The 16,583-nt window shown below is 36.9% G+C and overlaps 1 protein-coding gene across 1 annotated transcript; it reads left to right on the top strand.

Moving 5' to 3' along the window:
• The first annotated feature begins 277 nt into the window (after positions 1 to 277).
• Positions 278 to 12,651, top strand: vstm2lb (V-set and transmembrane domain containing 2 like b). The gene is made up of 4 exons (XM_084128853.1): positions 278 to 450; positions 9,305 to 9,471; positions 9,961 to 10,008; positions 11,580 to 12,651. Exons 1-4 carry the CDS (start codon positions 351 to 353, stop codon positions 11,907 to 11,909), a joined length of 645 nt encoding a protein of 214 aa, XP_083984979.1. The 5' UTR covers positions 278 to 350; the 3' UTR covers positions 11,910 to 12,651.
• Positions 12,652 to 16,583: the final 3,932 nt, after the last annotated feature.

Genomic DNA, 16,583 nt, shown 5'->3' on the forward strand with positions numbered 1-16,583 from the left:
TTTTGTAGAAGGCACTAGCCAGAACTGCAAGTGCAAAACGTACAAATGATGACTGATCATCTGTTCATCATGCACCAATATTGAATGAAAAGTCGTCGTATTCCGGGGCAATAATTGTGGAACTGTTTAGTTTGCACACTTAGAATGTGACTTTCAATGCACCGGTCTCATACCTGATAGTGCGAGCAGTTTATATCCCTCCGCCTAATTGATAATTCACCTGACCTCATCACACACACGCGCCCCTCCGCGTGTGTTCCTCCGCGCTCCGGGACACCGACGCCCACTCGACCGACACACGCGCTCGGCTGCCGGTTCACTGGAAGATCTGATGAGTGCATAGAGCAGACATGGGCTCGTTTGGAGAGATGCTGTGGATTTTACACTCGGTGGGAATTTATGCCCAAATCAGCGCGAATTTGGTGGTGGACAACCACGTATCTGGAAACGGTAGGCGTGAGGAACGGGAACTAATGAAACGGGATTGAGTGTCGTGGGATGTGTCTCAATGAGCTGCCAAACCTAGATTGCGTTTCTGGGGCATCATACATGCGTGAACTGATTCAGCACGCACATATATCCTGTCTGGATAGGCAGCTTATTTAGTTTTGCGCTTCTGTTGTTGATTTAATGAAGTGTTTAACTCAACATTTATGAATAGAGCTTGAAACCATTGTTTTTTGAAAGTTTCTTATAAACTGCTGATATGTTTTATGATGGATGATATTAGCTGAAATAGGTCATGAAGCAGTTTTAACTCAAACCAAATTAAAACATATGACATAGACTGAGGCAAATTAAATATATCACAGTAACTATAAAGTAGGCTATTATTATTGATTTAAAATTCCATTTAGCCTACATTTACTTTTTCTAGCAGTGCTTTGTTTGATGGTAACACCTAGTTAAAGCTGCCTTAAATAGAAATAACATTATTGTATTTTTTGAATGGGTATCAAATTAATAAAACCATGCTGGCATTCATTAAGATGAGTCAACTACTGTAAATGAAAGTTTAATCTGTGCTCTCATGACAGTTTTGAGTATTTTCTGAGACAGTTATAAATTTTTTTTTTTCAAATGTCAGGTTGCCACAGGTTTGAAATGTTACAAAGTTATACATTAAAAAAAAAAAAAAGATTTAGTGTTAAAAACAATGGTTAAATATTTTTGTGTTTTCTTTTACATTTTATGTTTCATGTTTTGTGTTTCATAATTGTTTTGTTCAATGCATGTTAATGAACATTTTTAAAATACAAACTGTAAACAAGCTGGATTAAAGCAACATTGCTAATTTACATCCACATGTTTAACTGTTTATAAAAAGCTTCTATTAATGGCAGGGTCCATTGGCAACACGTACCAACAGTGGAAACAACAAATATTCAACTATATTTTGATCTATAATTTCAAACAGACATAAACAGAATTAAGACCCATTCAATGTCTTTAGTCAAATTTAATCCAAACATAACTGAATTGCAGTCCTGCAAGGATGTAACCAGCTGGACAGAAAATAAAGTGTAAGATCTAAGGGTTTTCCATGGTCGTCTTCTCCAAACCTCTGAATTCCTCTGACGCCAATGTTGTGACATTATGGGCATGAGCAGCACAAAATTCCCAGTTTTCCTTTTTCCGACAGCTAGTGTCTTGACATTGAACTCAAGGCAGGGGGGGTTCGGGTGGTTCGAACGAACCACCCCTCTCACTGCCAAAGGTCCAGAATTTAGGTCGTTTTTTTTTTGTTTTTTTTCATGTGATTATTGTCATCATTGTTTTAATCAATGCTTGTGACAAATATTCTAGGTTGCTATTTCAAATTTGATTATTGTAGCTGGACGTGTGTGTGCCGCGCGTGCAGTTCAGAGAGAGTTCTCGCAATGCGAAAGCGGCAAAAAGAAGAAACACAAGCTCTATTACCGTGCGTGGTGGCGGACGGTAATGCATCGCGCATAACTCAGCTTGTTTGCCAACTGCCAATAAAAACTAACGAACGTCGTTGTCATCAGGGGCTGGCGGGCTGTTGTATGTTTCACCGGCGTCGTAGCGAGCTTACTGGCTAACCGGCTGAAGTTAATATCAAAGTTTTTTATACGGAACACTAACAGTAAACCTCACCGACCGGAGAGAGATTCAGAAGCAGCGTCAGACGAACCGCGGACAATGTAATGATATGATGTAATGATGTTTACACCAAATTCCAATTTTACCTATGTAGGTTGGCTAACTTAAAAATAGTCAGATAATGGTTGCCTCTTTTTAGTTGCCGCTGGAGAACAATTAAATACAAAATAGGTTAGGCTCTACTGGGTGATTTTTTTTTTTTTTTTTTTTTTTTACTGAGTAACTATCATTGTTTTCCCAGATAGTGTATAGATTTTTAGGCATTCTATTATCTAAAACAGCCTGAAAAATAGTGCATTTAGCTGACGTAAATGGGAAAAAAATCTCCAAAGCAATTTGACAACAATGGTATCTAAACGAGCACGCTTTTTGATGCACCTAAAATATTTGAACCTCATAATTAAATACAAAAGGAGGAGAAAAACTGAAAAAAGGTCCACTTTTTGAAAAAAAGAACCCCCCCTTTCAATTGGCTGGCTACGGACCTGGAACTGATGCTTAAAGTCCCCATGAAATCAAATTGACGTTTTTGGCTTTTAGTATGAATATGTTAGATTTACTGTTAGAAGCTAGTGTGCACCAAAACAATGACAAAATTCACATTTAGAAGATAATTAAAAATGTACAGTCTCTCACTCCCGCCAGTATAGATCAGTGATTTTGATGACATGCACATCAGCTTCTCATCAGATTTTCTGTCCAATCAAATGCTCTCTAGAATCTGAAGCCCAGCCCCCTACATTATAAATAGACGCTGAAGCTGCGGCTGAAATCACTTTTTCACACATTTATTATTTTCTACATGGTGAATGGCACGTAGTGCACTATATAGGGGATAGGGAATGATTCAGACAGTGTAAATATGCTTTCCATTGGGCGAATAAAGTCTGGTTTCACGTTAGTGTCACACGAACCGCCGCAGCTCCGGTCCAGAGACACGACACACAGAGCGGATCGTACGATCGAGTCGCCACAGACCAGAAAACGTATCGGACCCGACTGAATTCTGCACAGAATACTGTATTTTAAAGCGATATGGAGGAGAAACTGTTCAAGATTAGGAGGTAACTGTGGCTTCAACGACTCGAGCTCAGCGGCTCTGGCCGAGCGGTGATATAGACTAAACGCTATTGGTTATTTTAAAAAGGGGAGGAGCCGTTTCATGTTTCAGTGGACTTTACCTACACACATTGAAGAATGCTGCATGTTGAGGCACTTCACTGGACCTTTGAGTCATGGCAACTGATGTAGATACAGTGAGGAAAATAAGTATTTGAACACCCTGCTATTTTGCAAGTTCTCCCACTTGGAAATCATGGAGGGGTCTGAAATTGTCGTCGTAGGTGCATGTCCACTGTGAGAGACATAATCTAAAAAAAAAAATCCAGAAATCACAATATATGATTTTTTAACTATTTATTTGTATGATACAGCTGCAAATAAGTATTTGAACACCTGTATATCAGCTAGAATTCTGACCCTCAAAGACCTGTTAGTCTGCCTTTAAAATGTCCACCTCCACTCCATTTATTATCCTAAATTAGATGCACCTGTTTGAGGTCATTAGCTGCATAAAGACACCTGTCCACCCCATACAATCAGTAAGAATCCAACTACTAACATGGCCAAGACCAAAGAGCTGTCCAAAGACACTAGAGACAAAATTGTACACCTCCACAAGGCTGGAAAGGGCTACGGGGAAATTGCCAAGCAGCTTGGTGAAAAAAGGTCCACTGTTGGAGCAATCATTAGAAAATGGAAGAAGCTAAACATGACTGTCAATCTCCCTCGGACTGGGGCTCCATGCAAGATCTCACCTCGTGGGGTCTCAATGATCCTAAGAAAGGTGAGAAATCAGCCCAGAACTACACGGGAGGAGCTGGTCAATGACCTGAAAAGAGCTGGGACCACCGTTTCCAAGGTTACTGTTGGTAATACACTAAGACGTCATGGTTTGAAATCATGCATGGCACGGAAGGTTCCCCTGCTTAAACCAGCACATGTCAAGGCCCGTCTTAAGTTTGCCAATGACCATTTGGATGATCCAGAGGAGTCATGGGAGAAAGTCATGTGGTCAGATGAGACCAAAATAGAACTTTTTGGTCATAATTCCACTAAACATGTTTGGAGGAAGAAGAATGATGAGTACCATCCCAAGAACACCATCCCTACTGTGAAGCATGGGGGTGGTAGCATCATGCTTTGGGGGTGTTTTTCTGCACATGGGACAGGGCGACTGCACTGTATTAAGGAGAGGATGACCGGGGCCATGTATTGCGAGATTTTGGGGAACAACCTCCTTCCCTCAGTTAGAGCATTGAAGATGGGCCTAACCCTAACCCTAACCCTAAACCCGATAGAGAATCTTTGGAGGGAGCTCAAACTCTGTGTTTCTCAGCGACAGCCAAGAAACCTGACTGATCTAGAGAAGATCTGTGTGGAGGAGTGGGCCAAAATCCCTCCTGCAGTGTGTGCAAACCTGGTGAAAAACTACAGGAAACGTTTGACCTCTGTAATTGCAAACAAAGGCTACTGTACCAAATATTAACATTGATTTTCTCAGGTGTTCAAATACTTATTTGCAGCTGTATCATACAAATAAATAGTTAAAAAATCATACATTGTGATTTCTGGATTTTTTTTTTTAGATTATGTCTCTCACAGTGGACATGCACCTACGATGACAATTTCAGACCCCTCCATGATTTCTAAGTGGGAGAACTTGCAAAATAGCAGGGTGTTCAAATACTTATTTTCCTCACTATATATTGAATATTGACAGTACAGTCAGTATTGAACAGACAGATTCAATTTCATCACTTGCAAAATGACCATAGTTTTTCATTCTGTTCTCAGTTTTCAATGGTGTAAAAAGAACAGTGTGGAGTAATTTCCCTGAATAGAAATAGTTTCATGGCCATCTTTTACAGTAATTCATTCACTCTCCGGGTTTTGTAACTGTGCTTCCCCTGCTTTGTTCTCCTGTGTTGTGTGATTAATGCTGTGTATTTTTGATCTGTTAATCTGTCTTTGATCAATATAAAGAGGGAGCTGTGAATGAGCGGATTATTGAATCTCTCAGGTTAGATTACCAGCCTCTCCACTGGGAGTCAATTAAAAGTTAAAGTTAGTCCTCAAATCTGTGGTCTTGTGTTTCAGTGAAGTGCACAAGCTGAGTGAACGATCCGATGAGTTCTGTGAAAGTTCACTCTCATGTTCTGCTTTAAGGAAGTAACTGTAGCGGACTAACACCACAAAACATCACAGAATTCATCAAATCGTTTGACCAAACTTGCTTCCTTCAAAAAAGATTTTCTGTATGATGATTTGAAACTGGCTTTTGTTAGTTACAGGAAATAGATTTTCCATCATGTTAGCCTTCTCTAAAGCTATATTGAGTATATTGAAAAACATAAGTTGACTACACTGTAAAAAAAAAAAAAAATTACAGTAAAAAACTGGCAGCTGTGTTTACCAGAAATGTCCTGTAAAAAATACAGTAGACTTACAGACTTAATACAGACTTAACTTAAAATTTACAGTAATAAACCATATTTCATTATCTGATATAATGTTAATTTACTGACCTGTTAAAGTATTAATATCTGTTTTGTACTATTGTAACACACTGACAACCACCAATCACAGCAGTAATGAGAGTCACATGATCAATCAAAGCTCATCACAAGCAGTTCTTCCACAAGAAAGTTAATACTAATATATATCGAAGCTGCACAGTGTCATTCACACAAACACTAAACACCATCATGGTAACACACATGAAATTTAAAAATACAATAAACATTAATTTAACAACATTAAACGTAACATAAAACCCTAATGTACATAACTTATTCGAAAAAAACTAAGAAAACTATGAAGAAACAGTTATTTCAACAAAAATACATAAAATGTGAAGTGTCACGAAGGGAATTGTGGGAATGTCAATTTACGGTTTTTCACTGTAAATTATACAATGACTTGTTCATTTTCACTTCCAAAAACTGTAAATTTAACGGTATTAATTTTAAAGTAAAATTATATTAAATGTACCATTAGATCTATCACAGTTATTTACCGTATATAGTAAGGAAACTTTCTGTTAACCAATTAACAGTTTTTCACTGTAACATTTTTACAGTATCTTACTGTTAAAATCACAATCATTTTTTATCAACCATTTTAATTAGAGAAAGAAAAAATGAAGTCACAGCTGGAATATATCTGAAAAAATTGTCAGTTTATCATTGCAGAAGTTGACAAACATGAACAAATGTTCTTAACTGGAATATTTAATAAAAACTAACATTAAAACATTAACATTTAAAGCTGGTATATTGAAACATGGGAGCATTTGCTGCACAGACTTTGCCATATCATGTTCAGCTGTGATTTGTCTCCATTTCTCAGGTCAGCGTGAGCTGGTTTAATAATGACTACAGGGGGTTTCGTGACCTATGCTGTCTGTCTTCATCTGTGTGGAGGTCTTCCTCCAGCTGAGATTAAACCATGAACCCTTTGTTGAGGCGAGGGAACAAATATCATGCTGGTGTCTGCAGCTTTCTTATTTGTCTTTTTTTTTTTTTCTTGCCTTCCTACACTCACTTCTGTCATTCAGTGGTACACCTTTTGAGAATTGCCGTTGTAGGTAATGCTCACTTCTCTGAGAGATCTATTGTAACAGTGCATGTCATGGTGCAGTAAAAGCCCTGATGGCTAAAATGAGGTTTTTAAAGCTGGCTGTATCTGAAATCTGAAAAACATTGCCATATACAGAGATAGGAAGGCAACAATGCATGTCAGAATCCAAAGTTTAAATATGCGTTTGTCGCCAGTTTTTGAAGCTTAGTCGGTGCCTTCATGCAAACGCTTCAGACAGAGTTTTAGTCCACGGTAATTCTGATTGGTCAATACAGTGTTCCTGTCATCATAAAATACACATTATACTAACAGCTACTGTGTATACAGGCACTCTACTGCAGTCTTTAACTGTGACTTCTCACAATATTGCAAGACCTCTTGTACTTATTTCTTAATTTATCAAAAACGGTAAGAAATAAAAGCACGCACAAATAAAAAGCATTCAGCCTTTGGGTTAGAGAGCAATTATGTGTTTAACGCAGAACAATGTAGCCTGTAATATTAGAGTTAAAATGTAATTAATTTCACTGAATTCATTAAAAATAATACAATTATTGAATGCGTAATTAACTTGATTTGATTGCGCTAGCATGCAATTAAACACATTAAATTACATTAGTGCATTTCCATGGAAAAAACGTCACCATGAAGAACAAGGAACATCCTAACAGATCCGAGGCAATATTCCTGGGAAATCAGTCAGGGCAAGGATACAGGATGATTTCTAAAGCATTACAAGCATGCTGTTATTCCTCTTGCTCATGTAATATTACTTAAATATTCTAAAAATATCATGATATATTTCAATATTTTTATTAATCCTGGAAAAAGTTACCTTGCATTTTTCACTATAGAAAAATAATAATTATAATAGTAATTTTTATTTGAATATAGTTTATTTAAAGGTAGATTCTCAAGGCAAGAGGAAAAGAAAAATACCAAATATTATACTGTACATGATATACAGTACAAAAAATAATACAGTATTAATATGCAAAAAGGATACATCAACAAAATAAAATACACAGTTCATAAGGAAAAAAACAACAAATCAAATGCAGCTGTTCTAAATTAAAAATGTTTTTGCTGAATGCAGAAGAACTTTTAGTTAAACATTTTAGGTCGTTAATGTATTTCACACATAAAGAAAATGCGCATTTACATTTATGCATGCATCAGGCGCTTTTATCCTGGAGGAACATAAGCAATTTGTCACAGAGCCAAAAATATTTGTTGTATACAATGCCAGGTTTATTAGAAATCTAGATTAGGAAACGACTCGAGCGACAGCAGAGCAGAGAAGAAAGAGACATATTTTCACTTGCATTGGAAATTCATAAATCCCATTTGAGTGACAAAAAGATCAATCAAAAAAGCAGTGTGAAGATGTGCAGTGCTTATAAACAGTTAAAAGAGAGATGACTGTAACCCCTGCCACTGTTGATCCTGTTGATCCTCTGGGTCTGATAAGCATATACAGCTTTTTCAATCACGATCTGTTAAATATGAGTTTTAGCACTGGTCAGATCAGCTCTCAGACTGTAACGCTGCACCATCTTAGACTCTGGGTAATAACCTTTATACCAGCCGAATAGAGACTGTGCATATTAATGACCAGAGAAACTGTCTTTCTCTCTCCAAACAAAGACAACAGATGGTCACACTGTACACTCTCATTACAGAGACAAAGAGCAGAAATCAGGGAGTAATTACAAAGATGCAAAGGGATGTTGACAGTGTGTGTGTGTGTGTGTGTTACTAATGTTGCATAGACTCAAAATGCTGGCATTGCCACATGTGCTATCTTGAGGTTTGTTGAGTGCAATAGTTTCAGATCACTGCTAAATTACCAGGATATCAAAGATCTTCAAAGATTTTTTTATGCCAGGCAAATATAGTGAAAAATGTCCCCTAGAGAGCTCTCTTCTAAGCAAATAAAAATGCAAATCTTGAAATAAATGCTGTGCTCAACATCTCGGGGTTTGCATGAGGCTAATATTTAATAATATAATCGTTATTCCTTAATTATTTTATATTATTTATTTTTCGCATCTACATACGTTTTTGCAAAACACCAAAAACATACCTATATATACAATTCACCGTAGTTTACAGCTTTCATTGCCTTTTCAGACAAAGTATGAATATGGGGAAGCTTATCGATTAATATTCACTTATTTGAAAGACTTGAACAATAGTCCAGTGAGAAATAAATAGCAGAATTGAATGAAGACATGGAGAACGGCAGAGTCATTATGAGTCCCTTTAGGCCATCAGACTGTGTGTGTGTGTGTGTGTGTGTGTGTGTTTTATACTAATGAATTAATTATATTGTTTGTCCTTAAATGTATCTGCTTAATTATCTCCAGTCCTGTTTGCAATTAGTTTTCTTGAGCTTTGGACTGTCAGACGTCTAAAAACACACACACACTCATACACACGACTGAAAGCATCTGTGTGAAGAGATTCGCAGAACCAGTGTGATTATATCTATAGAGAGCAGGATGACTAATACTAGTTTTAATCTCTTTCTCCTCAGCTCTTTTCACCGAGGTTCCTCGTGACGTGGTGTCTCAGGCTGGAGATGACGTGGAGATGTCCTGCTCCTTCAGAGGAGCTTCTTCAGCCTCAGTCTCTTTGGAGATCCAGTGGTGGTACACCAGACACAGCCGAGACTGGGCGGAGCCACACGCATCCACAACCAATCAGGAAAGCCGCAAACTCACCTTTGATTTGTTCGAATGTTTTTACGTTGTTTTCATCTATTAAAGATGAATACTTATTCTTTCAAATAGATTTGGTAGATTATCAAGCAGTTTGATTTACCCAACTCTACCCAACATTGTTATAAATATAACTATATATTTTTTATTTTACCAAGCAGCCAGTGTACCGTATTATGATTTTTGGACCATTAATACCTTGGTATTCCAAGATGGTGGAGAAATTATATTAATATATATAATTATAATTTATTCAGTACCAGTTATAAAGTAATAATATTTCTAAAAAACAGTTATAAAATAATATTTCTAAAAAACAAGAAATATTTTAACCAATATATGTTGCTATGTTTTGTTTTTTTTAAATCATGTGCCGATTTTACGAACCGTATGGCGTGTCCTGAGACAGAGTTGGACACAGTTTGTCCAGATAATCAGTCTTAGCTTTAGTTTTGATATGTTGATGTGTCTACAGGTGATTCCACAGGAAAACACACCAATGGGGGCGAATAAAATAAGTGTGAGTTTTGCATTTAGAAATTTCTCTTAATTTAATTTAATGTTCAGGTTTCCATATGCATTATTTTCTGATTCTGATTTCTGTTGCTTTATTCTGAAATTTTACGATGCTATATATATATATATATATGTATATGTATATGTATATATGTATATGTATATGTATATATATGTATATGTATATGTATATGTATATGTATATATATGTATATGTATATGTATGTATGTACTGTATATATGTATGTATGTATGTATGTATGAGAGAGAGAAGAGAGAGAGAGAGAGGGAAGATCAAACTAATACGTTTTGCTTTTCTTGTTGAAATACTGATCACAATAGTCAATAGTCACTCTTGCCTATTCTTTAAATAATTTTTTTTAGTAATTCTGCACAGAAATTTCTGCTATGTGGTGCTTTTGCATACCTTTATATTGATTTATGTTCATCAATTATACCTCTTGTGAGAAGGAATTTCTTCAATAGATATTAATCGGTGCTCATAAACATGATCATTGTATTGCATCCCACTGCAATTCACATTTTCTTAAAGGGGCTATATGTAAGAATTTTAATGTATTAATCACTTATTTATTGCTAATGTGTGAACAGTTTGTAACAACACTTAAAAAACGAGACCTTCCCTGACTTAGTTTGTCTATGAAAGCCTGTAGACTGATTTTTATATGGATTCGGGACGTTTTTGTTGGGAAAATCGAAACGTGATGGTTGCGCTCCTGAGAGCCTCTCTATCATTCACACATGAAATTAATACTTAAAATGTTCAGGATAATGCCAAAAGAGCCATTATGTACTGTAATGTCAATGTGTCATGCAAGGAAAAGGGATTAATTAAAACTATATTCTCACATATAATCTATAGTCTCAAATATAATATCATACTATCAAACTATCATAACCGTGTGATATTAATGAGCTCATCTGTCGTCGTGATGCTGGTGAATCTCAGATCCACATCTCTATGATCAGATGATTTCTGAACCGCTGTTTTCTCACCGCTGTTGTGTTTATTCTGTTATTGAGAGGAAAGCGTGAAGCACGTATTTACGGATTCATCTAAATCAGGGTTCACCAATCTCGGTCCTGGAGGGCCGCTGTCCTGCAGAGTTTAGCTCCAACACACCTGTTTGAAAGTTTCTAGTATGCCTAGTGAGACCTTGATTAGCTGGTTCAGGTGTGTTTAATTGGGGTTGGAGCTAAACTCTGCAGGACAGCGGCCCTCCAGGACCGAGATTGGTGAACCCTGATCTAAATGTTGTTCGCTGTGTGGCCGTGTCTGGATGTTCGATAACTGTATATCTCTGCAATACGCAAAGAATGAAAAAGATTTTCATCATGAGTATATTAAGGCCTTAAATCACGTTCAGTCTTGTGTGCGTTACGTGAGCACGAACTGTAAGGCACTAACTGCATTTCACTATAACGGCCACCGGTGTCACTATAACAAGGGTTTCTGAATTCTCCATACAGAGAATTTTTAATTTCCCCTTTAATTTTCAAACTTAATTAGCTTAATGTGAATGTTCAGTAACCATATTTTATATTTGCTTTAAGGTGGTAAAAGTGGTTGGCAGCAACATCTCACATAAGCTCCGTCTATCTAGCGTCAAACCATCAGACGAGGGGACGTACGAGTGTCGAGTCATTGACTTCAGTGAGAGCCAGACCCAGCGGCACAGAGTTCAGGCGTATCTGCAGGTACAACAGAAGATTCATATCAATGAGCAGAAAGAAGAAGAGAAGAAGACATCAGAGCAGAACGCAGGGCCTGAAGACCATCAGATGATCCAGCATGAGGAAGAAGCGGCCCGTCGGGTTCATCATCATCATCACGAGAGGAACGAGACCAGAGCGGGAAACAAACACCAGTCAGAGACACAGTGATGTCCTGATGAAAACTGCACACTATAAAGAGGAGAGGAGATGAAACTAGGACAGTCCTGGTTTTACAATCCACATGTCCTGACCGAGTTTGTCCAGATAATTAGTCCTAGCTTTAGTTTGATTGTTGTAAATAACTTTTAAACTGGCATCGTTGTGATTTGAGGAAAGGAACCAGCAATGTGTGGATTTAAAGCGATAGTTCAAATGAGTCCTTTTCTCACCTTCATGTAATGTCAAACCTGTATGAGTTTCTGAGAAAGTGACTTAAAACAATGTATTAGCTTATGAATATACTCTCTTGTTGAAATCTGAAAAGCCACTGCGGTGATCTTAAAGGGTTAGTTCTCCCAAAAATGAAAACTCTGTCAGTAATTACTCTCCCTCATGTTGTTCCAACCCCGTAAGACTTTCGTTCATCTTCTGAACACAAATTAAGATATTTTTGATTAAATCTGAGAGCTGGATCACTCCTCCATAGGCTTCTAAGGGATTGAAACTTGCCGGCCCAGAAAAGTTATTAAAGACATCGTTAATATAGTCCAAGTGACTACAGTGGCTCAACCGTAAGTTTATCAAGCGACGAGAATACTTTTTGTGCGCAAAAACAAACAAAAACAACTACTTTATTCCACTATTCATTTCCTTCTCTCTGGGCCTCGAGTTAGTTCATGTAATGTAACAGCGCAGCACTTCTGTGTTGCACGTCACACGCATCACACACATGACCAGCGTCGGCCAATAGTGAGCCTACGTGGGACGTATAACACAGAAGCGCTGCGCTAAAACACTACGTGAACTAACTCGAGGCCCAGAGAGAAGGAAATGAATTGTGGAATAAAGTCGTTATTTTTGTTGTTTTTTTGCGCACAAAAAGTATTCTCGTCGCTTTATAAACTTAAGGTTGAGCCACTGTAGTCACTTGGACTGTATTAACGATGTCTTTAATAACTTTTCTGGGCCGGCAAGTTTCAATCCCTTAGAAGCCTATGGAGGAGTGATCAGCTCTCAGATTTAATCAAAAATATCTTAATTTGTGTTCAGAAGATGAACGAAAGTCTTACAGGGTTGAAACAACATGAGGGAGAGTAATTACTGACAGAATTTCCATTTTTGGGTGAACTAACCCTTTAAAAGTCCTCGGCTCAGCAAAAACATTATTGTGTAGAATGTCAATATAAAATACAAAATGTCCCCACAACGATGGCAATATGGACATTTTGGTCCCCATGAGGAAAACAGCTTATAAATGATACTAAGTGATGTTTTTTTGAAAATGTAAAAATGCAGAAAGTTTTGTGTGACGGGTAGGCCTATAGGTTTAGGGGAAGGTTTAGTGTAAGGGGACAGAATATACTGTTTGTACTGTATAAAAATCATTATGTCTATGGAGAGTCCCCATAAAACATGAAAACTCAACGTGTGTGTGTGTGTGTTTGTGTGTGTGTGTGTGTGTGTGTGTGTGTTTGTTTTATAATAGAGCTGTTTCTAAATGCGCTTTTACATTACTCTTCGGCAGATGTAGCCTACTGCAGTTTTCTAATGTTGAAGTGATTTTAATGATGCATCTTCTGTATATCTACTTAGTTCTGCTTTAATGTTACTTATGGAATTAGATGTTTGAGTTGTGTATCGTTCTGGAATTTCTGAAGACATAACTTGTTTCAGTTAGCCTAAATAATTAATTTAACCTATTAAAAGGAATTACTAAATGCTCAACTCTGATGGGTTATTTGTAATTGTATTTTATAATATCTTGATTTATTGTCTTGTGTTCAGAAATATGATGCATGTTTGTGTGTTGTATTGTGTGTTTGTCTCATACGAGTCTGTTCTCTGAATCTAGCAAGAAGCGACACTGACACCCTCAGGATAAACTCTTCAGATGCATTTTAGGTTTCAAACTTTCAAATGTCATTTAAATGACCCTCAAATGTGACTCGTTTCAAGGGACATAATTACTTTACAGTTTTTCTCAGTCGCTTTGGTGCATTTCCCACATATTTACATTTGCACAACAGTTAATGCAGTTCTCAAAACAATTAGTACAAACTGCAAAACCTAGTTGATAACCTGCAAAAGCGTGTCACTTGCTCAAAATGGATAGCTCATTCCTCAAAAGCAAGTATTCATGTCAATGAAAGTGTCAGTGTCATCAAGATGAAAAGTCCTGACACCATCGTTTATGAACAAGATAGTCAAATGGCTTTGTCATGTTTTCATTATGACAGTTTACTCTGTAAATGTTTTCCAATGCAAAAAAAGTCAGATCTTGGTGACACTACCTGAAAATGCTCAAGACAGCACTATATACTATTTGCACAGCCATTTGAAAAATACAGTAAAGTTACACATTACTGTATTTAGTGAGGTAACTGAGTACAATACACTGAATATGTATGTTTCACATTTTTACTGCATTTTAATTGCAATTCTAATTTGTTAGAATAAATTGTGCAAAAGAAAAAATACACCCTTATTTACAACAAACATAAACTCCCTTTGGGTAGAGCTGTGCACAACTGTACACAATATTGCAGTACATACTGGAACTGAACATACAACATACATAGTACTGTAATCATTCATGCACATCCAGACGTTCCTCTCTGTCTGGCCACATAATTTCATCTACATCACACAGTGAATATCATCTCTTGCAAACGCTAGCAGGGCCATTTGGGTAAAAGCATCAGTGAAAGCTGAGATTCACCTGAGAGAAACTGTTCAATTTAGGAGACATTTTCAGGAAAAAAACAGATATAAAAAAATGTGTAAAATTTGCTTGACAGATTTTGACAACTAGTTCAACATTTTTGTATGTAATGACTCAAGCAATGAAATGAGCACTATTCGTTTTATATGGAATGCCTATTCAGCATTCACAAGTATAGTTAATTTTGACTGACATGACATAAGCAAGTGATAATGTTATAAAACAGCAGAGAGTTGTATGAAAGCAACTGATGCATGTCCAAAAGCATTTGCAATTTGTTGGAAGGAATGAGAAACTGCTACTATGATGTGCACAAATGACTAAATGTTGTGGAGGTTGAACTAACTGTTGTGCAAATGTAAATAGTGATGTGAGAAATGCACCAAAGCGACTGAGAAAAACTGTAATATCAAAGCAGTTTAATGAAGGGTGATTTGCTCCAGGACATTTTTTTGTTATGCCGGTTGAAAGTCTCTCCACATATTTGTAGCAATCAATAAGTTAAGTGGTCTAAATGTACATATATATCATATGTGGAAGGTGTAGGACCATAAAAGGTTTGTCCAATCATTGCATTTTGTCTGAACTGCCTTCCTTTAATGTCCCAGTTTAAAAACCTCTGCAACTGTGACAAAATGTTTGCAGACTGACTGCAGTGGACACGCTAGGCTAGAAAACACTATAAACATTCAGAATTTTTTTTATTATTTTAATTGTATTGCACCATTTGAACAGTATTTAACTATAATTGTTTTAATGCCAATCGGTGTGTGTTGTAGGAATTAATTTGGTTGTGCCACGTATGTTATTTCTCTGCTGGAGGTTTTGAAACGCATTACTAGCATGCTCGATTATATTGAATAGTCGTCTAATATGTTTTGGAGGGAAAGGATAATGAAGAAACAAAATAGCTGAGCTGGTGTCTTTATTTCTTTAATTTTCGATTAATTTCTCCATTTGACCAACAGAGGTCAGTATTCACTACTCGCATAATGACATTAACTTCATAATGTCGAAGGATAGTCACCACAAAATCAAAACCCTGTCATTATTTACTCACCATCATGTCTTTTAAAACCCAGGGGCACACACCATAACCTACATCAATGAAAAGGGTTTTTGTTCATGGAAGTTTTCTTTTTGCGCCGTCAGGCATCGAAGATAAATGTGATTCAACTGTCAGCTAGTGTGGAATGAAATGACCCCTTTGGAATGTTTATCCAATGAACACCCGTATAATTACACAAGAAGAAAAGCACTTTCTGTTATGATTTATTCATACATGTCTTACATAGCACAATCTTTTTAAAATGTAACCCAAAACAATTGGATTTCCTGGTGAAAACTTATAAAACACAAACACTTTATGAAAACTGGTGCAAAATGGGGAAAAAAAGATTCCCTCTCTCTCTCTCTCTCTCTCTCTCTCTCTCTCTCTCTCTCTCTCTCTCTCTCTCTCTCTCTCTTAACTTCCAATGCTTTAAAGGTGCAGTAAGTTATGTGATTTCTATGTGATCGCACAATTCCCTACTATATAGTAGGCAAAAAAAGTATGTCCTCCTAATTCACAGTACAGGCAAAAAGTCCCCAGATGACGTAGGCTACTTCTTCGGGTGAGATTATGAAGTGTGCATGTGGACACTTTACTATCCCATAAGGCCACGGGAGAGGATTTATGAATGGTAGTGAAGCAGTAGTGTAACATTATAATGATAACATGACGAATGTATTACATTCATACTACTCACTCATACTATATAGAACATACTTTTTAGCAGTTGTGAAGTAATTACGGTTTATTTTGATGGTCCCTTTAACACATTCTGCTGTCTATAAGTAACATTGCACCTACATGTCTACTAACTCTCATTAGAGTATTAGTAGAGTATGAGTAGACTTGTAGGGTTAGGGTTAGAATAAGTTGACATGTAGCAGCAAAGTTACTTATAGTTAACTGAATG

Source organism: Abramis brama (assembly GCF_963993115.1).
Source record: "Abramis brama genome assembly, chromosome: 11".
Classification (NCBI taxonomy): Eukaryota; Metazoa; Chordata; class Actinopteri; order Cypriniformes; family Leuciscidae; genus Abramis; species Abramis brama.

Excerpts from the sequence above, each read along its gene's own strand:
- vstm2lb (XM_084128853.1), top strand. The coding sequence starts at position 351 with ATGGGCTCGTTTGGAGAGATGCTGTGGATTTTACACTCGGTGGGAATT. Across the intron at positions 9,472-9,960 it reads CACACGCATCCACAACCAAT|CAGGTGATTCCACAGGAAAA; the intron begins CAGGAAAGCCGC and ends TTGATGTGTCTA. Across the intron at positions 10,009-11,579 it reads TGGGGGCGAATAAAATAAGT|GTGGTAAAAGTGGTTGGCAG; the intron begins GTGAGTTTTGCA and ends ATTTGCTTTAAG.